The sequence below is a fragment of the Pleuronectes platessa genome, chromosome 10 (genome assembly GCF_947347685.1).
Source record: "Pleuronectes platessa chromosome 10, fPlePla1.1, whole genome shotgun sequence".
NCBI lineage: Eukaryota > Metazoa > Chordata > Actinopteri > Pleuronectiformes > Pleuronectidae > Pleuronectes > Pleuronectes platessa.
In genome coordinates, this window is record NC_070635.1 from 1,666,584 (window position 1) to 1,694,333 (window position 27,750).

The following is a 27,750-nucleotide window of genomic DNA, read 5'->3' on the forward strand; positions in this document are numbered from 1 at the left end:
CGGGGCGCGTGGCGAGAGGATACACTTGATTTGGAGTCAGTTAGCAGCTCATGCCTATCGTAATGGACAATGGGGCAAGGGCAAGTGTGTCCCTCCCCTCGGCTGTCCCCTGTCCCACTCCCTGCTCCGCGGCGTGCGTCCCCCTGGAGACACGAGCCGGGGGCTGGGCGCTCTGATGGCCAAGCGTGACATTTAAACCCCTGCCCTGCGGTAGCTCTAAGGGAGGCTTTGTGGAGGAGATGGGGGGGGGGGTCCATCTGAGCACAGAAAAAGAAAGAAGGGTGAACGGACAGAGGCTCACCCTATAAAACCCCTATCCCTCCATGCACATGCACCCCCTCCCCACACACACACACACACACACACCCTGCAGTGGGGGCCCCATTGTGCGACGGCCTGCCGCTGAAGAAAAGGGCCCTTTGGTGGTAAACAATTCAGCTGTCCACTCTGATCACAATGGGGGCACATCCCATTGCTTTGAGCATCTGTTTCCAGTAGGCACTGGTCCCCTCGCCACTCGGCAGCGATGACCATAAACACCCGGTGACCGACTAAACCCCTGAATCTGCCGGCCCACCACCACCTGCTCTCGGGCTCCCCTCCTTTTATCATTCCTTCTCCGGATCAATACCGGTGACTCGGCCGCGGTGTGTCTCTCAACAGACACGTTGGGCCGCCTCGTGTCGGCCGCTCGGAGGGATGGCATCCCTTTTGAATTGTGTACAGTGCGGAGGGGCCAACTGTACGAGCTGATTCAGTTATGCATGAGGAGGGAGAAGCTGTTCTGTCCTGACACGAGGAGGCCAGGAAGTTGATCAGCAGGGGCCTCGCGCTGGAGGCTCGTTGCGTGGCCACTTATCGCCCCCTTGTGGTTGTTGTGGAGATTTGACTCCTGCTTGTGAGCTCAGATGATAAATGTTCTCCCAGTGTCAACGCACTGTAGAATGGTGGGAGAGGCATTAAGGTACTGGGGTCGAATAGACAATGCTTCAATGTTAACACGCTCCACTGCAAATGTAGGTCCATGTCTAAACCTGATATAAAGATTTAAAGCCATGCAATCATATTTTCAGTTTCCTCTTTAATCTGTTTGATAGAAAAGGTTTTCCTCTATTTTATTCTACTTTTTTTGTTCTCTTTAAATTTCTAGCCAGTATAACCTTGAGTATTTTTAAGTCTTACGTACTGAACTTCAGTTGTTTGCTCATTATTAAAAGGAAGTATAGAAATACTTGCTTTGTGGCAGAAAGTACTTCAATATCAAAAGTAAACAGATGCATCTGTCAGTAATATAATAATATATATTACATTTGGTGGTAAAATGTCACTGATGCATTTATATCTTAGTATCATTTTAGAAAAATCTATATATTTGGGCTAATTTATAGCAAGACAACAACTTATAAACTGATATATTTAGTAAAGTCATCGGCAAAGAAACTAGTTGTAAAATAATGAGGTTGAACAGGAAGTAGAATAATCCTCTGTGGAATCCAGGGTTAGGTTGAGCAGTAAAGTCTCAGCACACAGGAAGTAGATATTTAGTTAGTGTTGACCTCTGGTGACATTCAGTGTGTTGCTATTTTAATTAATATGGAACAGTACGAGAATGTTTAGTTTTTTTCCCATTAAAATAAATGAATGACATATTTTCTGGACTTCCTCCAAAGCATCGAGCGGGATGCTCTGCTGGGGGGGGGGGGGGGGGGCGCGCTAATCAGCTCGGAAACATTTGCTGCCCTTCTGGCAAGGTCACCGGGGTCACGGTCCCCGGGCTGGGTGTCCACTCCATCCCTCCCTCCTCCCCTCCCGCTGCAAAGCCCAGCCCCCCCCTTGAGGCCCACAGGCCCTGCAGGCACAATCACCGCACAGCGACTCTAGGCTCACAGAAGCTGGCTTTAATCTATACGGAGCCCTGGGATGGACTGCGGCTGTCTGTCCATCAGTCTGTCAGCCGGTCCTGCCTTGACCGCACACTGCCGGCCCTGGACCTCGGCTATCGACTCAGACAGAGCGAGACCCAGATTTGTGATTGGTCTTCGGAGGCGTCCGGCGAGCCCCCCCTGCTGTTTGACCAGCTGATTGATCTGTTAACACTGGCCGCCGGACGTGTGTCCCTGAATTTAATTTCAGAATTCATTTCTGGGAGATGTGTGTGTACAGAAATGATGAAGAGTCCCGGGATCGGATGTGAAGGATCGAGGGTGTGGGGGGGGGGGGGTGGGGGGGAAATTGCAATTTAGATTTCCGTCTCTATCATTCGTTCTCGTGTTATTTCTTTCATCTTCAATATTCAAGTCTTTGTTCAAATAAATTTCTGTATCTGTTATTTCCAATGCACGATTCTCTTTATTCTCCATGGCCCCTGGATTCATTTTCCACGTATCGCTTCATTCCTGTGATGTAGTGTTGTTGTAATGTCTATAGCAGCGATATCTGTTATCCACACTACATGACTGGACCTGTAAAGGTGCCTTTACTGCCATCGCATTTTATCACTTATCAATACCCAGAGAACCCGACGCTGTCAAAATAATAAAAAGAGTTGAAGAATGCCAGCGGAGTGGGGCTGAGGTAACCCTGATTAATTTCACAGCTCATAAACGGCGTGGACGCTCCGGTGGGTGGAGCCTCGTCCAGCGTGGAGTCCCCAGCTCCACTCGGCTTTACGCTTCTCCATCACCAGAAATATCCATAAAAACACAGAGACGGTGAAATGAAAGTGGTGGTCAAGACAATGCCCATGTTAGGAAGTGCAGGGGCTGATTTGATGGAGTCTCTGCCCCCCCCCCCCCCCACCCCCCTTCTGGCCTGCTGCAGACACGGGGAGTAGGGAGGGAGGGGGGGGGGATGCTCGGATATGCATCACAAAGGCTTCCTGCAGTATCGATCTGCAGTGGGTTAAGGCAGTCTATCAGCAAATGTCCCTCTCTCTGGGAAAAACAATAGGAGATTAAAAGCACACAGCTTGCTGGGCGGCAGGCTGCTGATGGGCCCTTATCTGGGCCCAAAGGTCACCGTTGTACCGATATAATCCACTTTCACTTAACGGCTTCATTTAAGGAACCGCATGCAAATGGTGGCATTTCGGGGTCTGTTCAAAGATCGAGGTTTGTTTCTCCAGAGGCAGGTGGAGTTTTTTTTATATCCCAGAGGACAAACCTTCACGTTTGGCTGGTGTCGATCCTTCAAGCTCTTTTAAAATCACATTTATAAATTAATCTGGCTTTTTAATTATGTCACATGAACTAACGACTCAGTTAAAACACAGATGACACTTGAAATGAATGCAGTTTGGTCTTTTTATTAAATGTTCCCACTCCTGCTTTGAAAACAAGCAGGAGCATCATAACAGAAAAACAGAACAAACGGTTTTATAAATGATTATACATATTTCATGGCTAAATTATAATAAATTCTATTGACACATTAAATATCTGTGTTTCATTCAAATGAACCTGTTACTGATGTTACATAACAGCCTTAAAATACAACTCATTTCAAAAACAAGGAATTTCCTTTAAAAAAAAACAACAACAACCGCATAACCTGTAATCAAATTTTTAAAAACATCAGTGTAGATCAATACAGCCGTGCTGCTGAGTGAGCAGTGGGCCGCGGGTCAGTAGCGTTCCTTGGGCTCACTGAATTTGCGTTTGCTCGTAGGCGTGGCGGAGGACGGGGTTTCCTGGCTGTCGGGAATCTCAAACTGAGAAACCTGAAAACAAAAAGGGAGAAACACACAATGACAAAGTGATCGGCGCTGACTCATCTGTGAAACAAGGTTCACACACACTTTCCACTTCAAATGGAGTTGTGTGTAACGTGTGTACATTTTTTACAACCACGGTTAATATCTTAACTGATGTTTTTGGACCATCAAATTATTAAAACACTTTCCAGACTTATTGGACATGAATTCGATGGCTGCATAATTAATGGGAGGATGTGGAGTTGCAGGCACACACAGTTCTTTTGTTCTTATTGAATAATGCATAACATATCTTTTTACAGGCTTCATTTAGAGCTTTTTTATTTATACTAAATTATTTATTAAATCAGGATAAGGCAGGAGGCTGTGAGGATGAGTTTCTCACCATTTTGTTCTTCATGGCTGTCGGCTCGTTGTTTACGATTAAGTTTGTCTTCTATACACAGATACACACACACACAATCAAACAAACACAGACACAAACACAAACACAGTGTCTTGTTACTTTCAACATCATTTCATTTTCACTTTCAACATCATTTCATTTTCACTTTCGACATCATTTCATTTTCACTTTCGACATAATTTAAATTGAAAGTCTTCAACGTGTCAGTTTTCTACAGCAAACACAAGATTCTTATTTGTGATATAAAACATGATTTTATTTTCCAATCTGCTCTAACTTCAATCCCAGTGACTATGATGTTAATGAGTATAGATCAGAAATGACTTGGAATAACCTGAACAGGCTCCTAAAGCCAGGTTAATATGTCCGACTCATAACATGAATAAAATAATAACTGTGGATGCAGACTATAAACTCAAAGGGTTGACAAACAGAGACGTCCTGTTTACTGGTGACTATATAACTCATAAGGGACTGAGAGGGGATTCCAGCACCAGGGCTCTGAGGGGTTTTCCTGTGAGCGGGTGTTTCTAGCTGTGACCGTGCTCGGAGACAATTGGAGGCTGTTAAGCTGTAAGTGGTCGACTGACCGTGGCCGACTTGATGATCCGTCCACTCCTGGTCCTCTTCACACCCACCTCCATGTCAGAGGTCCTCTTCACCAGAGTGTCCATCTGAAAGGGGACACATGGCCCGTAACACCGACCCCACATAAGTGGCCATTTGCTTTATGTTTGCACAGAGACGACACTCACTCTGCGCGCTGGGATTGCTGGTCAACCTTTAGATATATATTTAGTATTTCTAAAATAAAATAACCTCATGAAAGGCTTTTGCTTTAACAGTTCTAAAATATTTTAAACTGGCCTATTCAGTGTGATTGTTTTCTATTTGGCCAACCTACATGATGTTTTATTCTCTGTTCACTTTATTGATCTTTTTGATGCATTGTTATTTTTTTGTTTTGTTTTTATCTCTGCCTTGTAAGGTGACCTTGAGCGCTGTGGGAGGCGCCTGTAAATAAAATACATTATCATTATTTATTATTAGTTTCTCAATGCAATAAATTCTGTGTTTAACATATTCTTCAACACGAGAAGAATCAAATCCAGATGAAAATCATCTTCCACTTACAAAAAGCATTATTCCCTTTTTTTTTAACCACTTCATATTTACTTGCTGTTGATTGGGAAAATATCTTATTTTACCCTTTTTGTTTGATTCCTCACCAATAATTTCCACTTGAACATTATTGACTGGATCAGGATCAGTGAATTTGAACCTGCTCACAGTGAGTTGATGCAAGTGTCACACTTACCTCTATGATCTCCTCACAACTCTCCATCTTCTCATGACAGCTCAGTTGGATTTCTTAAAAATAAAAAATAAAAACAATATAATTTTATACAGTTTAATGATGTAGTTTCGAGGGCTCTCATAATAATCATAATAAACATGCCGGATAAAGGATATTGTATTGACATCTTCAGGTTTAACAGATGATGTTCACCCTGTTGCTATTACATCAAATAACAAATTCAAACCGGACTTATCAGACACATGAGCAGTTTTTACCAGAGGATTGTTTATGGCAACGTCTCTGGTTTATACAATTAATTTCAAGATCATTGCAAATCATTGCTTCCAGAACTAAAGTGCCATGCTAATTCCACATTGTACATGTAACATGTTTAATTCTCCTTAACCTCTGCAGTCACTTCATACATAAAGGAGACAACAACAAAGAACAAGCTGAATTGTGTAAAGGTTGTTATATGTCAGATAAAGTGAAATGGATGGGGGGGGGGGGGGGGGGGGGGGCTCACCAATGTTATCCAAGTCTGTGTTGTCGTTGTCAGGTCTCTCCACGTCTTCGATCACATGGCTCTAAAGATTTAAAACATGTTATCTGAACACCATGACAGAACTTGGTCAACACACTGAACACAACAGCAAAACAGATTCTGATAAAAACAGACCGACTATCACGTCTGACCTTTAGCTTCACTGCAACATTTGAGTGTTTTTCTGAAATGTGTGTGTTGACCTCAAAACGGCGCAAATTCATACATGACAGATGTCTTATAATCCTGAAGAACGCGTCAATGAGGGGTCTGAAAAAACGTTATTACAAAATAACATGTGTCACTTAAAAGTATAACTAGGATTTTAAAGATCCTCTGGGACATGAACGGCCTGTGAGGGAATTTAAAAATATAACGAAAGCAACTTAGAAATAACAAATCGTTCTGATGACAGTCGTTTTTTTTCTGCAATAACAAGAAAATGACAGTTGACAAGCTGTTAAAAGATAAGAAGCTAAACCCTCATTCAATCAATCAATGAGTCATTCAGCAGGAGAATCTGTGAAAGATCTTTGTTTCTTCTGTAAAAATTGTTCAACAAATTATAATTGAGGATTGATATTTTACAATATGATCAGCAACTTTCCTACAAATAAAATTAAAATCTAAAATTGAACCTGAATCCGTTTATTACATCAACATGATGAATACGATTCAGTTATTACATCAAAGTTACATAGTTTTTATGGAAAGTTCTATACACCAAAACTCTGTGAAACTCGTATCGTCCTATTTTTATTGGCTAACAAATAAATTGGTGGGATTCTATAAGAAATACCAAGCACTGCCACTTTTGTGCCATCATCATCACTAGCATCTGACATCAGAGGCCTATCAGCAGTTCCAGCTGTAGCAACAAAGAAGTTAGTGTGATAAACCTGCTCAATAATTTGGTACGGCCTGCGAAGGATGATGTGAAAATCTAAATGGCCCTCGATGAGAAAAAGGTTTGCTTCCCCTGATGTAGAGCGAGTGTCGTATAAGCAGAAATAACGTAGAGTAATAGTGAACATGAATTTGATCGTAAAGAGATTTATAGTGCGACACTAAAACTTAAGTCAAAAGCGTGAGTGAAATGACTTTGCCCTGCTGAGTGTAAACAAGCTTTATGTCTGAGTTGCTTGTGTGCTGACCTGTGAAAGGACGCCCTCCCCCTCCATCTTCAGAACCCACTTCTCCGTCACATTAACACTCTCCTCCACCTGCAGACGTTTAGCAGGAAGCAAAGCTGTCCATTAGAAATCAGCTTGTTGAAGTGCTGGCTTATTGATTAGGATGTTGATTAGGGAACAAAGGCATCAAAAGCGTTCCATTAAAGACGGTCAATATTAAAGAAAGACTCCAACGTGGGCATTGGGTTCGGCTTTCTATCCCTCTGTCTTCATTTCCCTCACCGGCTCCAGTCTCTGTCTCTCTGTGGCCATGTCCATCTTCAAAGTGTGGAAGGGGGTGGACACCTCGCCCATATTCAGTTTGACCGGCTCCCTCTCGAACTCCATGGTGTCACCGTCAGCCTCCTTGAAGCCCGGGGGCTGGTAGTCCTGAGGGGTCACTACAAAACCATCACACAGAAACACAAACCACCAGTCATAAGCAAATATCATGACTTCAAAATATTTGTTACAAACACACAGAACATGCTCAATGACCTGTTTCTACAATCTAAATATGAACTATTTTCAGTTTAGCATATAAATGTCTCTTTTACATATTTGTTTAAAATTGCTTACAGATGGATATCACATTTGTCTTAGATGTTGCACAAAAATATTTTTTTTTTCATTTATTGGTTTTCCCCTACTGCTTTACAAAAGACAGGGGAATCTTTAATTGCAGCAAAATGTTTAAAATGTGACACAAACGTATGTATATGATCAAATCAGATAAGAGTTCCAGGGTTCATGACATTACATCTAATCTAAATCGAATTGATGAAGTATTGAATGTGTCTAAGTCTAATTATGGTGAGTTTGTTTGTTACCATCCTCGTAGTAAGACAGCTTCATGTTGAGGCAGACGTTATCCGGCAGAGGACCCAGGTTCTGCATCAGCGTGTAGAGCTTCCTCACCAGCAGGACGCTGGCCTTCTTAGTGTCACCACATGTCATGGTCGACACTTTGTTGTTGTTGTTGTTATCGTTGTTGCTGCTGTTGCTGGAATAAAAATGAAGCAGGTGAGAAACAAAGTCGTCCTTTCAGTTGCTTTTCCCAGGTTTTCAGACGTTATATATTTTCTTAGTTTGGTCCATGACAGCCACCAGGGGGCGATCTGGCATCTTTGGCTTCACGTCTGTGGTATTAAATGTTTCTGTCTTTTTCCAATATGCAGGAATAATAATAGCATATTGATTGTAGCTATTAAGTTTTGGTTGAAGAAGGTTCTGGACACATTCATATTCACTGAGTCGTTTCGAGACAGAAACCAGATCAACGTCCTGGTATGTGAATGTTAAGCCAATTTACAGATGATTCATACTTATCGTATTTTCCTTTTGTTTGTTCCCCACACTGATACGAGGTTTATTCAACATCCCATTATCTCGACTGTCAAGATTGACAAACTCCCACCTTTCAAAGTCCATCTGCGCTCCTTTTGCTGTGTACTGGATCTTAAACTGGTAAAACTCTGTCACTTTCTGCCAGACAAGACGAGAGGAGAGATGTACAGTTATCATACAAGCACCTGTACAGTAGTTTAAGTTATGGCAGATCCCAGCACATTACCTGGGGGTTCTCTGGGTCAGTGTAGATCTAACAAAAAGAGCAAACAAAGAAAACATCAGCACCATGAATATATCTAGATTTCTTTAAGGCCTCCAATAAAGAATAAACACTGTAAGTACTCTGAATAATGTGACAGTTAAAGATCCTCATGAACCACTTTTCCCTTTGCTACCATCATTTCCCCCAAGCACACTCCTGTGTTTCTCAATAGAGCATGAAAAGGAACAAAAACATAAGATTAGCTAAAATACTCACAGACATGATAACTGTCCGGAGCTGTGGGAGGAAAAAAGAACAAAGACACAATTTGAATCAACAATTTCTCCGATGGTCATGTTATCTTACATCGTCTCAACCCGGTGGAAACAACAAATCTTCTGTCTGGTGGAAAAGGATGAATATGACTTACATATCTCTGCTGGATGGCCTCAAAACATCCCTGCATCCTGGATGAATACAGACACACACACACACACGCGTACAATTAACTGTCACCTTATTACATGAGATTACTGAGTCACTAAGCCCTGTATCATCATAACATGGAGCCAAGAGTCTGACTAACTTCCAACTGTAACATTATTACACAGCATCATTTAACGTGTCATCATGATCTTAAGGGCCGAGATCATGATGACACGTTAAATCATCCCAGTAGTGAACCACAGAATCTTATAACATTATTAATACACAAAGATACAGCGTCTTGACATGAGACTATTTAGGAATAACTATTGTGATATGTTTCTGTCAATATCAACCAGAATAATCTATGTTATGACTGACAACAAGTTAGTTTGAACAGTAATTGCTTCAAAAAGGTGGAGGACATTAGTGTAGTGAGCCTGAACTGCAGCTCTGACCAGCAGGTGTCAAGGTGTTGTTATTTACCACTGGACGATCTGAGAGGCCCCAGGACAGCTGCGCACTTCTCTAAGGATCATCACTTTCTGATCTGTGGAAGGCAACAAAATAGCAGGTATGAAATCTTGTTTGCTAATATTTATCGGAAATGATGTTCAGGCGAATACATTTTTCATGAGTAATCTCACCATCAACATATTTGTTCCCGTAGGCCTTCTCGGGGAAAAGGCCCCGCAGGTATGTGATGCCAGACACCGCAATAGCCAGAAGCTTCTTTATAACAACCAAGGACTGCTGCTCGGTGATAACCTGATTAGGCAACAGCTGAGTCTCCTGCATGGGTGAATCTAATTAATCAGAATCTGAGTGCAGCTCATCACACTTAACACAAACACTCCAGACAAGTCAGCTGGACATATTTCATATCATATAAAACATTAATTACAGGGTAAATATGTCAGTTCTTACACAATATGCAACACTGTCTCTCTGGAGACTAGGATAAAGACTATGAGAAGATCATTAATCATTATAGTTTTTAGTTATATGGTTCTTATTTTATTCTCAAAGATGAGTATAAGTGAGGATGATCCTCTTCATCAAGTTGGGGGAGTTTTTTGGTATGTACCAAATAGTGTTATATTAATATAATATATATATATATTATATATATATATAATAATGTACAATATAGTGCCAATATAATTATTATCAAAAGCAATACAACAAAAGTATTATATTAATCTGCCTACTACCTCCTATTTAGGAGGTACTACATATTAATTATCGACCTCAGATCTGTTTTAGTGTTTAATTTTGTATTTTGCTAAAATTTAGAATAAAACAAAGTAATATGAATCAGTATAGGCGTTAAGAAACATATCTCACCCCAAGATCTGACCAGAGAAACATGGTCGACACACCAAGTGATCTCAACTGTAGCCTATGATGAATATGAGGATCATATATTTTGAATTTATAATCTAGGGGGGAGCTCTCAAATAAATTTTGTTGAGTAATAAAGTCACATTAACGACCTCTCCAATCACTATATTACAAATATGGAGGAGACTTGACAAAACAAATACACAAACTCTGGATCCTTCAGGCTAACCAGCTAATTAGCTAGTTAGCTTGAGTTAGCAGCATCACAACCCCCTTAATGTCCTCTAAGTCCCTGTTACCTGGGAGGTTCTCAGTTGCTGCACACACGCCATCACTCAGAGGAGGAAACAGGATGGAGGAGCTGGAGAGAAGTTTGAGGAGGTTTAAAATGGCCTCTGGAAGCTAGCTTAATTTAGCTAGCACCTTCACATTAGTCTCTGCACTGCTGTAAACTAGCACAAGCTACATTAGCCCTTACTGGGCCTCCTGCTTCACTTAGCCCGAGCTAACGTGGTGATGACGGAGCTGGAACTTACTTTGACAAGACGTGACTTTATTTTAACAAATTAGCAACTAGGTCCCATCAGTTCTCTGAAGAGATCTGTTCCCGCTTAATGTTAGATTCACGGGTCACCGGCAAACATCCAATCACAGATCAGTTCGCTCCCGAGAGGCTGACTGTGATTGGCTACTTGCTGGTGGGTTAAGTTTGGCGCAGGGACAAAAGATAACAACAAATATGGCTGCCGCTGCTCTAGTGGATTTCGATCGATCGCTGTTGTTAAACAATGTTAGTTAAATTTTGTACGTATTTATTCTTGGTTTGATTTATTGGCGTTTAGCTTCAAACAACAAGGTGTATCACCGCCATATTTGTCTTAAGTCCCGCCTCTGCCAACCACAGTCAGCCTCTCGAAGCGGACTGCTCTGTGATTGGCTACTGGCTCGGCGACAGTTTTCATTACAGGTGAATTTGTATCGTCGCATAGTACCCCCAACCCCCCCGTCTCCTTTTGTAAAATCACTGGACACCGGATCTGTCACTCACAGACAACTCGATTCCCATTGGCTCAATATATCCCCTCACCGCCTTATGATTGGTTACTGTATACGTCAGTCACAAGCAAGTGGCCGCCTCTCCCTCACCGACCTCCTCCCCCTCCCTCTCCGCTGTGGTGACGTCACACCTCGCTACGCCATTTTTGCTGGGGAGCAGTCGCGGTCTGTGGAGAGGAGGATCACCCCGAGCAGCGCTCTCAGCCACCGGCTCTGCACGTCGAGTCGCTCCGGTACCCGGGACGCTTGCCCACCCGTCGCCCACGCGCCATGTCTTCGGAGAACCCGGACTCGGACACTCAGGTGGACCACGAGGACGAAAAACAGGTGGGTTGTCTCCCTCAATGCTAACCTGCTAGCATGAAGTGGCTAACGTCAGCTAGCACGAGCGAGGTGTTAGCAGCGTGCATCAGAGGAGGAGGGGGGGGGGGGGGGGTAAACATGCGGGGCGAGGCGGTGCTTTATGCGGGGCAGCAGGACAAGCGTTTCACCGCAGCTGTCACCGCAACACGCTGACGCTGTGTCACTTTGTTTTTGTCTCCTGGCGTGTGTCATTGGCTGGAGAGTCCACAGCAGCTCGGGCCTCATTGGTCTGTCCTCGGGGGGGGGGGGGGGGGGGTCCATAGTCCCCCAAAAAACACCATAATAACCATAACCAAGTGACGTCACTCCAAAAAATATCTGATTGTAAATAAGATCCAGGAAGTGACTGTCAAACTTTCTATCCCGAGTTATAAACAGGACATTTATGTGCACAATTATTTCCCAAAATATTTAACGATTATCTCGTATAAAAGTTTATTGTTTAGCTTTACTACACCACCACCCCCTCAAAAACGTGCCATGAAGGGCACATGGTCCGGAAAATAACTCAATAACCAATAATAAATAACATGACAACCATAAAAGTACCATAATAACTAATGATTAATACCATGATAACCATAAAAATGTATAATAATATCATCATAACCATAACAAAGTGACGTCAGTCTAAATATCTAATAGTAAATAAGAGCTAGGAAGTGATGTTCAAACTGATTCATCGTTTAAACTCTTTCTAACGAGTTATCAAAAGGATATTTCAACTCTTTTTGTCGACTGGTTTCATTAAGACATAAATATTACGTTATTGATTTGATCCTGTTGCTCGCAAAACCACATATCCACAAATTTACTTCTTCAAGTTATTGAAGTTAAACAGATATGTTCCATCTTTAATATTTTTGCTGGTTAATTTCTGACATAATTTCTTATGATTTATGTGTTGTAATGTTTGCTTTCTTAATGTTGCTGTTTTGTCAACAAACCATAACCACACACAAACACCTGCACTGGACCAACAACCTCGACACACTTTCCTGATGGTCACATGAAACTGACAGCTGCAGTCTACCTGCACCTCAGCTTTACACGACCACAACCACACATGTGCTTATAGTAACAAAATCTGGTTCAACACACATGTTGTGTTACGTGCTGACGCCGGTGTGCGTCTGATTTATTTATATCAACTTTTTCATGTCTGGAAAAACAAACTCAAAAATCTTTCCACTGCTAACGTCCTGATATTCCTTATGGTCACATGACCGGGACATGAAGCGCAGTGCTTCATCATCTCCACACGATCACCACCACACACGTGCAAATAGCAACAACATAGTAACACCTGTATAAACTTTACACGCCTGTGGTCAAAATAAGTCAAATACTTTTTTGGTCATAATACATTTGGATCAAGATCTCTGTGATTTGCACAAAAATATACAATCTTCACACTGTGCATAAGCAATGTGATTAAAATGCATTGGGGGAAAAATAGGGGAAATTACAGTTTGTTTTTATAATTGCATAATTATAATTACACAATCTAAATGGAAAATAATGCACAACGAATACGAGGCTCTAGCAAACTAGCCTTTAACTGGCCACTGAACCGTTGGGTGTTTGAAATTCAAACTGAAAAACCTACTAATTGGTTTGTTTTGATAACTCAGATATCTAACTCGTGATATAAAAACATGGCAGCCATGCACACCAGCCCTTAATTGGGTGTTTGAATTTCAAACGTGTGTTGACCAACCTGATGGTTTTGAAGCATTTATTATCTTGGATGCGTACAATATACGTATAGTTCTAAATATGCGGTGAATGTTAATTATGTGAAGTGTTTTGACACACAACATGTCGAGCATACTTCGGTACTCACTCAACAACTAATTCTGTGGTAAATACATCAACACACCCCCTGAAACTCTCTGACCCGAAAACATAGCACCAATTAAACCCACATAAATTAATATAGATTTTTCTTCAGTATTGCAATGTTAGTTAACATTCTAAATGTGTCATGGGAATTTTTTTATTTAATGCAGATTCACACACGTCAGATGTTCGATATGGCTGCTGTTAAACCCTGAATAACCTCCTGAAACTATCCAGAGGGGCTGTTTGTGAGACTACTGAGGTTATGTGGCACGTGACAGATGCAAAAATAATATAACATAGAAAAGAATGCACATATATCATGATGAAAAAGAGGATTCATACGTGTAGAGGAGGCTGAGGAACACGTCAACTTTGGAAAACAACATGATTCCAAAGCTTTTAGTGATATACTGTTAAATGTGAAGCAGCTTCGAGAGGCACTGTAACAAGCAGGTGTTAGTTTATACTGTCAAATAGTGTTGCTGAACTGTTAAACTTTAAACCTCCCAAAGGTGACTTTTCAATAACAGTTGTACAGTTGCACTGAAAGCTGTTGGATTTGTAGTTTGCTGAGTCTGGGCCGAATATAGTGGCTCATAAATTCCAGGTCTTGGATCCGAGTGAACCCGGACACTCTGTTCCACACCTCCGCTCTCCTCCTGATGGAAACTGTTCCTCGGCCTCTGTGTCCTGAGTCACATTAAACCCGCCCGCCCGCCCAGCAGGTTCTACAGTGTCCGTGTCCCATCTTGTCTGCATAGTGGAAGTAGGTCTCTGCTGTTTGCTCCAGGTGTTCGTGCAGGGACAGTATAAATGGCCTTTGGAGCTTGTGCACAATTATAGTCCCACATGACCTTTACACCTGTTATTTACCTGACAAGGTATTAAACAACGGGCTGGTGACCAGCTTGTCAGTAGCAACAATATAGTCGCTCCTAGTGTCAAGTTATTATTCCAAGAATGATTCAATAAAACACAAAATAACATCACCAATTAATTCACATTAACTGAGGACAAGGAATCATTAGATAAAATGTTACTATTTGTATTTAGAGCTGGAGACAGATTGGAAACTGGACAAATATCTCAGGATGGAAAAAAGGAGCCATACACACGTAGAAGAGGCTGAGTAAACAATAACACTGAGCTTTCAAATGCAGACTTTCTACGTCGTGTCCGGCCTCCTGCTGCTCCTCTCAGGCTCCAACGTCACCTGAATGTTCCTCACATTTTCTGTTGTTGTGAACAAGTCTGACCCGGACCATCTCGTGCTGCGTCCTTTATGTGACAAGCAAACTGTGGAAAATGTCTGGAAAGATGGGTTTGAACATGTTCCTGTTTTTATGTCTGAAAACAGCTGAGGTTCATGTTCGAATTGACTGAAAATGTCAGCGTGTAAGAACTTTAAATCTAGAAATCAACTACCCTCTGATTGCTCTGAGGGAAGTTCTCTAATGTGGAATACTAAAGCAATTTAAAATAATGATTCAACGTCAAATACAGAGCTCTGTCTTCTTCTTGAGTTGTCTCCTCTCAGACATGATGGCGTTATTAGAGACTGTAACAGAAGAACCTTCAAGCCGTGACTCATGCTATCATGAGGTCTCTTCGGTTCCAACAACAGCTCTTCAAGGGCAGTTTTACTATTCTTAATATCGAAGTGGCCCTGGGCTCCACTGCTGTGGTGTTTTTTTGTAGAACTGAAAAACGAGTACCTGTCTCAAACCAGCTGTTCCAGTTGAGCTGTGAATGTTTCTCAAGATTTTACAAGGTCCCTGTTTTGTGTGCAAAACAAGGCTGTTTATGTCCGTTTGTTCTCGTCTCCGCAGGACGCCCAGGAGAAGAATGTAAACCCAGTGAAGGCGGAGGAGGCCAAGCTGCAGGCCAAGTACCCTGTTCTGGGACAGAAGCCCGGCGGCTCAGACTTCCTCATGAAGAGATTACAGAAAGGGGTAAGCAGCCTCGTTTGGTGGGAGATGGGAAGGAACCCTTTGGAGATACAGTTGTGCATCATTAAAAATCTGTCAAAGATTTGATTCAGTCATCAAAACCCCTGAACCGTCCTCCTGCTTATACCCACACCAGTAAACAGAGAGTCTGACTCGGGTCATGTTTGTCCTGTAGTGAACCTCGAGCACTTTACAGTCACTGAAGAATCCACTTGTAAAACTGAAAACAGCCGAGTGCCACATTCCTTTCATTCCTTTTCCTGTGTCCTGTGAATTCTTCAGTCTGTTTCTCTATCCTGCAGATAACTGGCTTCATAATGAGACGTTTCCAGTTTCGGTTAAAATTTTTACAAACAGTACGTGTCCCTCACAACCACAGGTTTCTATCCTGAGGCACCGTCATGTTGTTCACTCCACAGTCCTACAGGGCTGAATGCATTGAAGCAGAGAGAGAAATAATTTCTCAGTCGAGCAGAATGCCAATGCAGCCACATCCATAGCATGTGAAATATAACAGTGGTATGATGGATTGTTTTTATTTGTAATTTGTACAGCAGGCCAAAGCACACAGAAGCATCAGTCTCTCTCCTCGCTCACTTCTCCTCCACTGGAAAAACTGTTGCTCTCTCCACCTACACCCTGTATATGTTGCAGAGAACCTCCACCTCTGGAGACCGCTGAGGGTCATTCTGGGAAATCACAGACTAGAAGTCGGAGTAGTCGAGGAAGGCAGAGCAGAGAGCCCCCCCCGAGTAAATTGCAGTTCTTCATCATAAGATAACTCCCAGAATGAAAATCATCGGAGAATGATGATATCGAGGATAGTTAGAGAATCTGAGAGTGGACTTTTTGTTTTTTGGTGATTGAATCAGTGCAATGCAATCGTCAGCTTCATCATTTAATTAAAAGGTTTGTGATTTAGTGTTCATGTTTTGTCAGGATGTATTTGAACACAAGACTCAAGCTATAATAATCCTGCCGGTTCACACTGGCTGCGGCAATTAGAGCCTTTCACAGAAATGTTGGTACAACCGCTAATGTTTGCTGATATGACAACTTTATCTAATAAACATTATGTAAATGTATGTTTACAAAGAAATATGCTTGTGTGCTGCTTTCACGCAGCTGGGGAGGTTTACAGGAGCAAGTGTTTGCACACGGCCGAATTCAGCTCCAGGCTCCAGCAGTTTGTCCTCCTCTCTCGGGCTGGGAACCCTAACCCTCCACAGGATCAGTCAGACGCTGACCAGTAACCTTCAGTGCACACGTGGGCATGTGCATGTTGTTTTGATGAAAAGCTCACCTTCCCTCTTGTCTGTGCTCTCACACAGCAAAAGTACTTTGACTCGGGCGACTACAACATGGCCAAGGCCATGAAGAAGAAGCAGCTTCCTGTGGCGGGGCCCGACAAGAACCTGGCGACCGGCGACCACATTCCGACGCCGCAGGATCTGCCCCAGAGGAAGTCGTCCTTGGTGACCAGCAAGCTAGCCGGCTAGCCTTCTTCATGCCAGAAGCACCCCCCCCTCCCCCTGGGGCTCGCGGCAAAGGTCCCTCCTCCTCCTCACCATGTCCCCATCCTCCCCTCCTCCTCCCCCCTTACCTTTTCATCCCCAGGCACCACTGGCTTTAACATATCGGGCAGAGTTGTATAAGTTAAAACTCCATTTGCTTGTAAGTGGGTGGGGCTTGGTGGGAGGGGGTGGCGGAGGTCACTGCGGCCCACAAGGTCACAGCCGTCTCTGCCTTCCCACCGCGCACAGCTCTGCCCCCCCCCCCCCCTCTGCGCACTCTGCTCTACCGCCTCCCTTGTCTTGGTTTTCGGTGTCCCAAGATGCATCACAGTAGGTGTGTGTCGTCGGGCAGGGGTCGGACGGGGTCAGTCAATGCACTTTGTATTCTGTATAGTATGTTTTTGTTCTTTTTTTTTGCATCCTGAATGACACCATAATGATGCGTGTGAGGGAGCTAGGAACCTTAATCGCAGCGTGTTCTTTGAGTTCCCTTTCTGTCTGGGTGGCGGCTTCGGGGGGGGGGGGATAATTGCTTGCATACCAAATCTGTTAGGGCAGCCGCCTGGATTAAACGAGCTGCTGAGCTTTCACTGACACCGTGTTGGGAAATGGTGGCAATTGAATGGCGGCTTCCTGACGGCTCATCCTTCGCTCAGCTTGCGTGGAGCCAGGCCAGAGGTCGCCTGCTGCAGCTCGGCCAATAAGGGATTCGAAACGCCGCCTTTTTGTTTCGCTCTCTGCTCCTATTGCTTTAATTCTCAACTCCCTTTGCTCTCTCTAAATATGCTGCATGATTGTAACATGTAACAAAAAAGAAATTTAACATGTTTTTAAACTGGAGTGGGGCATCTGCTTATTGAAAAGAAGATTCAAGACAAACACACGAGGCCCTGAAATGTCCGCAGTCGCACTTCCTTCCTTTTTGCTGTCCTGACAATCCATGTGCACACACTTGTTCGCGGCCCAGGGTAACAGCTCAGCCGAGTTTATCCTTGTATAATTTCCAAAGGCTGGGGACCCCCGCCATTCTCTGACTTCTGTCTTAGTCTGGCTGCATCAAGATGTGTTTACCATGAGCCTAAAAGATTTGTGGGGGGATTGAAGCGCCCTACGTAGAGTATATGCTTCTGTAAATAATACTCCAACACGCACGTAGCTTGCGATAAGCTCAGCGCTTTGAGGAGCGTACCAGCTAGCATGCCTGAGAGGAACGGTAGTGCTAAATCCACTCACTTGGGATTACAACCTGGGATTTTCTGGCTGGGGAAATTCATCGCTTTCCCAACTGAGCCCGATTTCACACTGCAGCTATCACCCGGCTCAGATGCTGCAGATATCCAACCCATGTAATGTGTCTCGTGTCCCCCGTCCAGACCTCTTACTCTCCCGTCGTCTCCAAACATCTCTACAAGTTAGTATCTCAGTGTCAAGTCTGAAGACCATATCCCATCACATTAAAAATACTAAAGTAACCACAGTCCTAACCTTCGTAGGCGATTCCCACTCTGCCGTGTCTAGGTAGTAAGTTGCTCTCACACGTTTGGGACTGATCAAACAGACTTCTCCTAGCTGCTTAATGGACGCTGGTTTCTCATTGTTTAAACTCTTTCAGATTATTTATCACAGTCAGATTTAGTTGTGTCCTTGACTCTTTCCCTATTTGGCAAATCACATTCTGAAACACTAACTTAAACGATGACGTATAGTTTACTTCACTAAATCCTGAACTGGAGCTACTCCGACTCCCAGCACCATCGAGAACCATGTTTCTTTTTTCTTTCCAATCTCCCACTGCACAGACTGGTTTGTGTCAGATGTGGTGAACGGCAACCTGAGAACCACAGGTGTCCGCCCAGCAAGCTTAAAGTGGAACGTCGCATGCTTGTGGGATGTGCTCACTCCAACACTTGGCGAAGCGGTGAGATTGTATAACGCTTGGTGAGGGGGCGACGTCTGAGCCAGGCCCACCTGTTAATGTGGTTCAAGCTCTGAAACAGGTCACCGGAGCCATCGCCAAAGTCTGCAGACTTGAAATGAATCGAAACCAGGACGCTCGCTGAGAATCAGCCTCCTTGTAATAATAACTGCTTCAGGGAACCTTCACAAACGCACGCACTCCTCCATGTAGACTAAGTGATCGGGTGCACGCACCATCACATCCTCCGCCTTGTTATGTTCTTCATTGAGATTTTTTAAACGTGTCAAACTTGCAGTGGATGAAAGAAGTGACCTCTGCGTACGTGTGTGTTACACTGTTGTGTGAATGCACTGCCTTCCTCTGTTCCAGCCGTTTGTAAATAGACCTCAACAGGACGGGATTCTGTGTGTTTTTTGTTTCCCCAGCTGCTTTCCACTCTGTCAGAGCCTGAGCTATTTCTGATTCAATGGTTCCTCTACTTTTCAGTTTAACACTTCTGCTCTGTCTGCAGAGGCTATGTGAATCTGTATCATATGAAAATATGTGTAAATGCTGCTGATTCAGTCAAAGACAAATCTTAGAGAGGATGCCCCTGTAAAGAACACCTGTCCTCTCGACTCTACCAGTCAGACTCTCCTCTTTCCAACGGGTATCTCTCTGTTGGAATCTTACTACCGAGACAAACTTTAGTCTCTTTCAAACTACAGTCAAATTTAGTGCATATCCGACCACTACATTTATGATTGCTTTGTTGAATTTAATCATATTCTTTCGGTCTGGCCAGGTCTTAAAATCTGAACAGACCGTTCAGCTCCATCTTGTGTTTGAAATCCTACAGTTTCCTGCTGGAACAAGTAAAGGTTGTTAAAACAGATGTGTGAAAGACGACATGTTCTAAGACACAACAGTGGACAGGAGTTCTTGAATGCTACTTGATGCTCGGCTTTGCACAGAACAGTTCAACGAGAGGAGATAGCAGGGTACGTTTCAAACCCACCACGCAGGGTGTCTCTCGTTCAGCTACGATAAACATGTGCCAGAATGTATAAAGAAATGACCGGCTGTGTGCTCTGAAGTACTTCTGTGCTGCTTTTACCTTTAATCCGTTTTCTTGTTGTTTTGCAAGTAAATGTTTCTACTTTTTGAGTTTTCTCTTGTGTTCCGGTATTGCATAATTCGTTTTAATTGTGGCCCCAGACAACTGCAGGGAAATCACTGGCACCCTCGCTTCCAAGACAAAAATAAATAAGGGTTTACAATGATTTAGTCAAAAGAGGATGACTGGAGAACACGGGAATGATTTTAAGAATTCAGAAAAGTTCAGGAGAAGTTGGAATGTTTCAGTTGTGTGGGAGTTGGTGAAAAGATTTGTCAGTATTTGAAATAAAATTTTACATTAACAACATTTCCCTGTTGATTTGTATTGATTAATTGATGCTCCTTATACCTCTGATGTGTTTTTAATGAGACTCGTGAGAGGCAAGCCCGTATAAGAGCACATATCCTACTGACCACCAGGGGGAAGCAGAGTCATTCATGTCATGTGGCCCGTTGTTGAGGAAGAAGTTCTTGGTATTTTACAAACACTTGACAACAGAAGAAATAAAACAGGAAGTGATTTTTTTTTTATACCCATTTTGTGAATTAGAAGGGTAATGAGACAAAAAAATATTGGTATTCAAAAAAGTAACAAAGGAAATATGCAAAAAAGGATTTGTGATTATCACAAACAAGTTAAATGGGGATCACCTGAAATACTGAATGATTCATGTTGTGTATCAAACGGTTAAACTGAAAGAATATCACTTGTTTGTGACTTATTATTTAACTCTGCTCAGGCTTTACTCAGATGAACACTTCAAAGGATTCATTAAGCAAATACTTCGTTGGCTTGATATGCATGTAGAGACAATGATAGCGCCACCTGCTGGCTATCGTCAGTATTACAATAACCACTCGAAAAATCGAGAAATATCCACATAGATAGATAGATAGATAGATAGATTACTTTATTCATCCCCGAAGGGAAATTAAGTCGTCATAGCAGCAGGTATAATTGAATACAATACAATACAATAGAATAAGATAAAAAATATTGAGGTAGAAAGAGTAAAAAAAACAGGAACACAAGATAAATAGGTAGATAAGGTGCAGTGGCAAGATGATGGTAATAGTACTGATGATATGATGGTAATGTTATTGTTAGACAGTATATACAAATAGTACAGTATATATAGTATATAATATATATATATTTATATATGATAGTAATTCTACCAGTATAATAGCAGTATATAGTAATAATGGCAGCAACCGTATATATAATAATAGTAAATATAATAATAATAACATGTACACATGTATAAATATTATATACAAAAAATATACAAAGAGTATGATATAATATGATATGATATATAGTAGAGGTATAAATATAAGTATTGCTTTGTTTTCCCGAGAACAGGAAGTGAGTCATTTATAACCGACTTGTTATGAGATGAATAATGTATGTAGATTAAATACATTTATTTGTGACGCCATAATATAACTTCACTTTTATTTACCGGTAATGGTTTAAAATGGGGGGAGTCCTACGAGATGAAAAAAATAGGAGAGTAAATCACTTCATTATGTATTATTACTATGTCATTGAGAAAGTTTGTATTTTTCCTTATGAATACTAAGAAACTGTGATGTCATGGAAAAATACAAATCTCACCTAATTCCGCACAATAAATGTTTTGACACATAAGTTCAGCTTCTCTCTCTTTTTTGTGTTTTATTGTTTGTATTTCTTTACTTTCCGAAATGAAAACCGATTTAATCAACGAGACGTTTGCCTTGCGGAAGTGAAGTGACGTAACATGAAGTGACGCACGGACCCACCCACGCTAGGCGCGGACTGTATATATAGCGGCGACACTTCCGCTCCTCTGACTCCTCAGAGACAATGGATGAATATTAGGTCTCGGCTAGCTCTTTGTTTCCCGCAGCTAGCTCCAAATTAAAATCATTTTTAAACACGTAATCATTCAAGAAGAATCCCCAGACGAACCAGGAGAATCGAACATGTTACCATCCAAGAAGCCGGACACCTTTAAATTCGCCACTGGGGACACGAACCGCTTGTTCCAGTCTCAAAATGGAGTCGGGGACGGACCGATGAAATGCGGCTCCTGGGTAAATTCCTCCTCGCAGATAGTGTCGCAAAACGGGAGCGCGCTGGAGGGCCCGAGGCGGCCGAAGACCCTGCAGGTCACCGCCAGCAGCGAAGGGTACATGGCGAAGAACCGCCGGGAAAACGGCGACTCGGTGGAAGACTCGCTGCCCTCCAGCCCGGAGTCCCCGGGCGACGTGGACAGCTGCCCGGCGGGGGCCGAGGGGCTGGAGGCCGACACCCGGCAGCTCATCCGCCGCGCGCTCGGGGACCTGGTCGCTCACAAGGAGTCGAGCTGGAGCGACAGCAAAGCGCTGGGGACCATGAAGAGGGTCGTGGACGATCTCCTGGAGAAACACCGATACGCGTATAATGGTGGGTTCTTCCTCCGGTGCTGCTGGGGCTGCTCCCCCTCGCTGCAGACTCCATGTTGCACGAGCTGCTATGTTAAAGTGCTTGTATGTTTAACTTGTTAAAGTGCTTGTATGTTATCGTTAAAGTGCTTGTATGTTAAACTCAGCTCCCATAGAACCCAGTTAAAGCTTTACATTGAGTTACTGGTGATGGTTGTGTCAGTTGAACCGTTCGACCGGGGCTGTGTTCTGACCGGAAGCCTGCTCTTTATTCCAGGTATGCTCAACAAGCTGTCGCTGGACGACCGGGCGGGCGATGTGGGCTTCGTGGGGGACGTGGCCACCAGCCTGTTCAACGACGGCACCACCAACTGGGGCCGGATCGCCAGCCTGGTGGCCTTCGGGGCGGTGGTGTGCCAGCACCTGGAGAAGACGAGGGGCCCGGCGGACAGCGTGGAGCTGGTGGCTCAGGAGATCTCCACGTACCTGCTGACCCACCAGAGGGACTGGCTGGTGAAAAACAACTCCTGGGTGAGTTGTGAGTAATGGCTGAGTGACAGGGTGCAGCAGACAAGTGTGGTTGCATAACTGACCTCGTTGTGCAACAACAAAGGCTTGTGTGTGTCCATTGTAGACACCGAACTTATGTGTGCTCTAAATTCTCCTCTCCAGGACGGGTTTGTGCAGTTCTTCAGAGTATCCAACCCAGAGGCCGTGGTGAGGAACACGCTGCTGGGCCTGGCTGGCTTCGCTGGTATTGGTGCACTGGCCCTGTTGATCAGGTGAATTTGGACACTCGTGGACTTTTTGTGTCCGACAAATGCTGGAAGCGCCTTCTCTTTTGAACATTTGAACCCCTCGGGGTCGGACTTAAGAAGATGGAAATATTGGCTCGACTGGAGCCTGAGTGATAGAGACGATCACAGACCTGTGGTTACTTTTATCTTCTGTTCCCTCCTTGGACTCCCTTCACCCCCACCCACACAACAAGCTCACTTCACTGTCGGCTTTGAATAATTTCACCCTCTCAGAATACCATCAAACAATTACATATATTTAATTTACGAAACAAATTATTTTTCTAAAGCGTGTACATTGATTCTATGCAAAACATTTGAATGGTAATGGGAAGTCGTTTTTTTTTTTAATCCTTTTGATTTTGATTTTTCTCATTGTTTACATCTTCCCAATTATGAAACCTTTCCCTGGCAGTGAGTGTGTAGCAGGCAGGGCCCAGAGCAGGAAGGGAGAGGCTGCGTTTTCCATGACATGCAGCAATGAAGCCCATTTCCATAGAGCCCATTCATAACCCCTGGATTGTATGGAGGCCTCGGCCATGTGAAGGGAGGAGGGGGTGAATTTGCATGAGTGTAGCTCGGTTTCCTGGTCGGGAAACTGACGAGAGGAGAGCGACCCCGAGCCGGACTTGTGGCGGCCGCAGCCTGGGAAGATCCAGTCTGTGGGCAGAACCGCACAAGGACTGAGGCTGAAGGAAGCAGATTGGGCTGTTCCTCTGCACCAGAGCTGACTTGAGAGAGGACAATGAGTAATAGTACAGATTCAGTTATAAGCTATTCAAAAATAAAAGGCAAATATAATTCACTTTTTGTTTTGACTTTTCTTCTTCAGGTGTAGAACTCTTGGTTTGTTCTCGTTCTGTTCTGAAATAAATCGCCCCACGCTAAACTTGACACCTCCGCACTCTTCAACCTGATGCTTTTCACACCACAGCTCAAAATGGAGCGCTCGCTGGTGTTTCCTAGAAATTAGACGCTGTGGTGACCCCCCCCCCCCCCCCCCTTGCACTGAGCTCTCAGCTGCATCCGCAGTTTGTGAGTGCTGGCGTGTTTTTATGCAGTTGTGTGCACGGCTGCAACAGCAAGGTTGTGAAACGGGTGAAAAGCGGTTCACAACATCCTCCAAAATTTCATAACAATGTCTTCTTCCTGTGTCTCAACAGTTATTTAGCTGCCTGGAAACTGGTGACTTAATCAAACATGACATATTTGATTTCTAAATATTTACAGTTTGTGTTCATGGGGCATTTCCACCATTTTCTTATACCCACAAGCCTCTGGTATGTTTTCAGTGAAAATCTACTAGAACATGAGGGTTCCAGTCCAAACTTTTCTACATGATCACCATTCAATAACTCATATTTACATGTTCACAGCCCACTCTGGGGAGGCTCAGCTCCCACTATGAAATCCACTGCTGTGGCCCACACCAGCCCGAGGCCGGGGGAATCCTCGCTGGTGACTTGCGGCTGCGCCCTTGTTTGTTCAGATCCTCCCGTTGTCTCGGGTTACAGGCCAAACACCAGCCTCATCAAGGTCTTGGGAGGAAATGGAGAAGAGTCTCCATGGTGATGAGCCACAGCAGGCCTCCTCAGGTCCTCCTGCGCCTGGTGGTGTCAGCCACCGCCCTGGTTACCCCGACACAGCTCAATGGGGGAAAAACAGGCTGCGACACAGTGGGGACTCGAGGATGAGGCAACTTCATAGAACAGTTTTCACCATACACGAGAGGATTGAGGGAGGTGGGGGGTGCAGAAAACAGAGCTGCTGTGTCTTGGGGCTGAATATGCAAAGTGAACCAAGTCTTTGAACAACCTTGATGCTGGTTCCCAGTTTATTGGTGCATCTTTATCCTTCTACCTGGAGTTTTAATGCTTTCACTCGAATTCCACCTGCATGCAGCCGTGTGTCCACCTGAGTTTATCAGTGACCAGGCGGGGGGGGGGGGTTATGCAAATGGCAGCAGGAGGATTTGATAACTACCTTTTTTAGCTTCGCACACAAACTGCAGCTGCGTCAAAGTTCAAATAACAAAATTCAATAAAACAGAAAAAGGGAACTTGATAACAGGGCTGTACGTTAGTGTGAGGGACAGCACCATCAGGCAAATCCCTGACCTGCTGTTTAAATAATCAGTTATATGATCAACTAAATTTATATAGCACAAAACAAACTTATAAAGAGCTTCATAAGACGAACGATAACAGGTTAATTAAAAACAATGTTTATTAAATGAGCCCAATAAAATAGAACTGAGGTCAAGAAATGCAACAGGGATCACATTAATACCATTGTTTAAAATTAGATGTTAGTAGGTGACTAACGGCGTATTTATAACTAATCACCATCACTTGGTAGAGCTCAAACCTCAACAAGGCCAGACAGTCCCCCAGCTGCACCAAATCCAACACAGTCAATATCGTTTCTCTAAATATGTCAGATGTCTCTTTTATTTCATCAAGATTAAGATCAAGACCATTAATTATTCACTGAGAGGAAAAACTCAAATATTCCCTGGACCTGCCTCGTGATCAGGTTCCTCTCGGGCTCGAACCACATCCTTCCACCATGTCGCCATTTAATCTGTCCAGTGCAAACAAACAAAAACAAACTGTCGGTCAGAACAGACGTTTTCCAGTGACTCAGCTCTTGCTGTGGTGGTTTTACTGTCTGAGTCTGGCTCCTTCATTTTGGATCAACTGTAATTTTAATGTCAATTTTGCTGAGTCAGATAAGCAGAGCGAGTTACAATGGTCCAAACCAGAAGAGGTAAATACTGTGGTGTTTATTATATTAAACAGTTTAACTATGGTCAGGGGGGTCCAGCCCCCCCCAAGGTCCTCTGAGGAGAAGTGGTGTCTGGGTCCTGGGAGGATGGGATGGATGTTTGAACACAGTGGACCTGAGCCTCCAGTCAGATGTGTTGAAGTTTCCCTGAGCACTCCGGGGGGGTTGAACCCTCGATGTTGCTCCACCCCAAACACTTCTTGAATCTTGAATCTTCTATTCGAGAACTACACGTCCGCCACGTTCTCTCGCTGCAGCTGTTTTGTGTTAAAAGTGTAAATCATCTCTTGTGGTTCTGAGCTTGTCTGTAAAAGTGGATTCTCGGCCGTGTAGGAGGGAACCAGAGCTCTGAACTCCTCTGCTGCTGAATGCATTCCTAAGTTCAAGGTGTGGTATGAAACCTGTCTGCACACCCACTCAGTTCTCAGACTATTGATTATATTCAGGAAGTATTCAAAAGTATTGCTCAGGACTCGACTTACATTTGAATACTTATATATATATATATATGTGTATATATATAGTTTCTGTGCTTTAAAAATACATAAACTTTACTTCAATGTCGACTTAAAATGGAAATAAGTGGTTTTCTTCTGACTTTTGAGGATCTGGGCCTTTTCAGTACAAGAGAAATGCAGGAGAGAACTTTACAGAATAAGTTTAGATCACTTTCAGTTCTTGATAAACTCTGTTTCATCATGAATGTGTTGCTCAAGCTTTGGCCACACAGAAGCTTCCTTCGTTCACAGACCTGCTGCAGTTTTATTTGCCCTTTGGTAACTTGAGCTGCGAGGAACGGCCTTTTGAAGACAGACACATCATTGGTCCCGGGCCTCTGCACTTCCTCGTAGCAACAGCCCGCCCCCTGGTTTTAAAAAAAAAAAAAAAAAAGCAACAGTTTCTGGGAAGTCAGCTGACGCACAAGTTTATCTTTAACAGGAGTTCTGCTGCGAGTTGCTCGCTGGAAGTCGTCAATACTCAGAATTTGGACCCTGAGATGCAGAGATAGGCCGAGGCGTCAGTGTTTGAAGTGACACTGCGTTGTGTTACAGAAGCAGAGCTGGTTGTTGCTCTTCTCTTCAGTGGTACACACAAAAAGACTTTAACATCACAAGGGTTTGATGGAGCTGCTGCTGAAGAATTAGAGAGCGAGCTGCACAGAGAGTCCTTTAATTAAACCTGAGCCTGCAGACCGAGCTCTGCTGAATACATACACAAGTTGTTTATGTGTCGGTGCAGACTTCCCTCAGGGTGTCTGCTCAGCTCCTTCCTCTATCGGCCAGAAGTGCTTTTGAGCAAACACATCTAAATGGGTTCCAAGGCAGTGCTGTGTTAACACAGTTCACACTGAAGTATGTTGTTTCCATGTGTGGTTCCGAGAACTCGCCGTGTGGTCGTGACTTCTCAGACACTTGTTGCTCAGTGTGATCCATCAGGTTACTTTCAGTATCACTTTAGTTTTATTCTTAAGGTTTCATGAGGTGCTGCAAAGTACTCAGTTCTTATTTTCATTCTGATTCATAAGTAATCCTGCAAACTTCAAATGACCCCCCCC

The 27,750-nt window shown here is 43.5% G+C and overlaps 3 protein-coding genes across 3 annotated transcripts; 2 read left to right on the forward strand and 1 right to left on the reverse strand.

Moving 5' to 3' along the window:
* Positions 1 to 3,540: 3,540 nt before the first annotated feature.
* hormad1 (HORMA domain containing 1) lies at positions 3,541 to 11,566 on the reverse strand. Its single transcript, XM_053432424.1, has 15 exons — positions 10,756 to 11,566; positions 9,760 to 9,904; positions 9,599 to 9,662; positions 9,117 to 9,153; positions 8,963 to 8,983; positions 8,708 to 8,734; positions 8,552 to 8,619; positions 7,965 to 8,128; positions 7,378 to 7,535; positions 7,117 to 7,185; positions 5,945 to 6,005; positions 5,437 to 5,489; positions 4,709 to 4,792; positions 4,098 to 4,148; positions 3,541 to 3,718 (listed from the first exon to the last, which is right to left on the reverse strand). Exons 1-15 carry the CDS (start codon positions 10,786 to 10,788, stop codon positions 3,623 to 3,625), a joined length of 1,131 nt encoding a protein of 376 aa, XP_053288399.1. The 5' UTR covers positions 10,789 to 11,566; the 3' UTR covers positions 3,541 to 3,622.
* Positions 11,567 to 11,656: 90 nt separating this feature from the next.
* On the forward strand, positions 11,657 to 20,506 carry ensab (endosulfine alpha b). Its single transcript, XM_053432423.1, has 3 exons — positions 11,657 to 11,839; positions 15,550 to 15,672; positions 17,001 to 20,506. The coding sequence occupies exons 1-3, from the start codon at positions 11,783 to 11,785 to the stop codon at positions 17,166 to 17,168; spliced, it is 348 nt and encodes a 115-aa protein (XP_053288398.1). The 5' UTR covers positions 11,657 to 11,782; the 3' UTR covers positions 17,169 to 20,506.
* Positions 20,507 to 22,024: 1,518 nt separating this feature from the next.
* Positions 22,025 to 24,213, forward strand: mcl1b (MCL1 apoptosis regulator, BCL2 family member b). Its single transcript, XM_053432253.1, has 3 exons — positions 22,025 to 22,633; positions 22,889 to 23,142; positions 23,284 to 24,213. Exons 1-3 carry the CDS (start codon positions 22,171 to 22,173, stop codon positions 23,395 to 23,397), a joined length of 831 nt encoding a protein of 276 aa, XP_053288228.1. The 5' UTR covers positions 22,025 to 22,170; the 3' UTR covers positions 23,398 to 24,213.
* Positions 24,214 to 27,750: the final 3,537 nt, after the last annotated feature.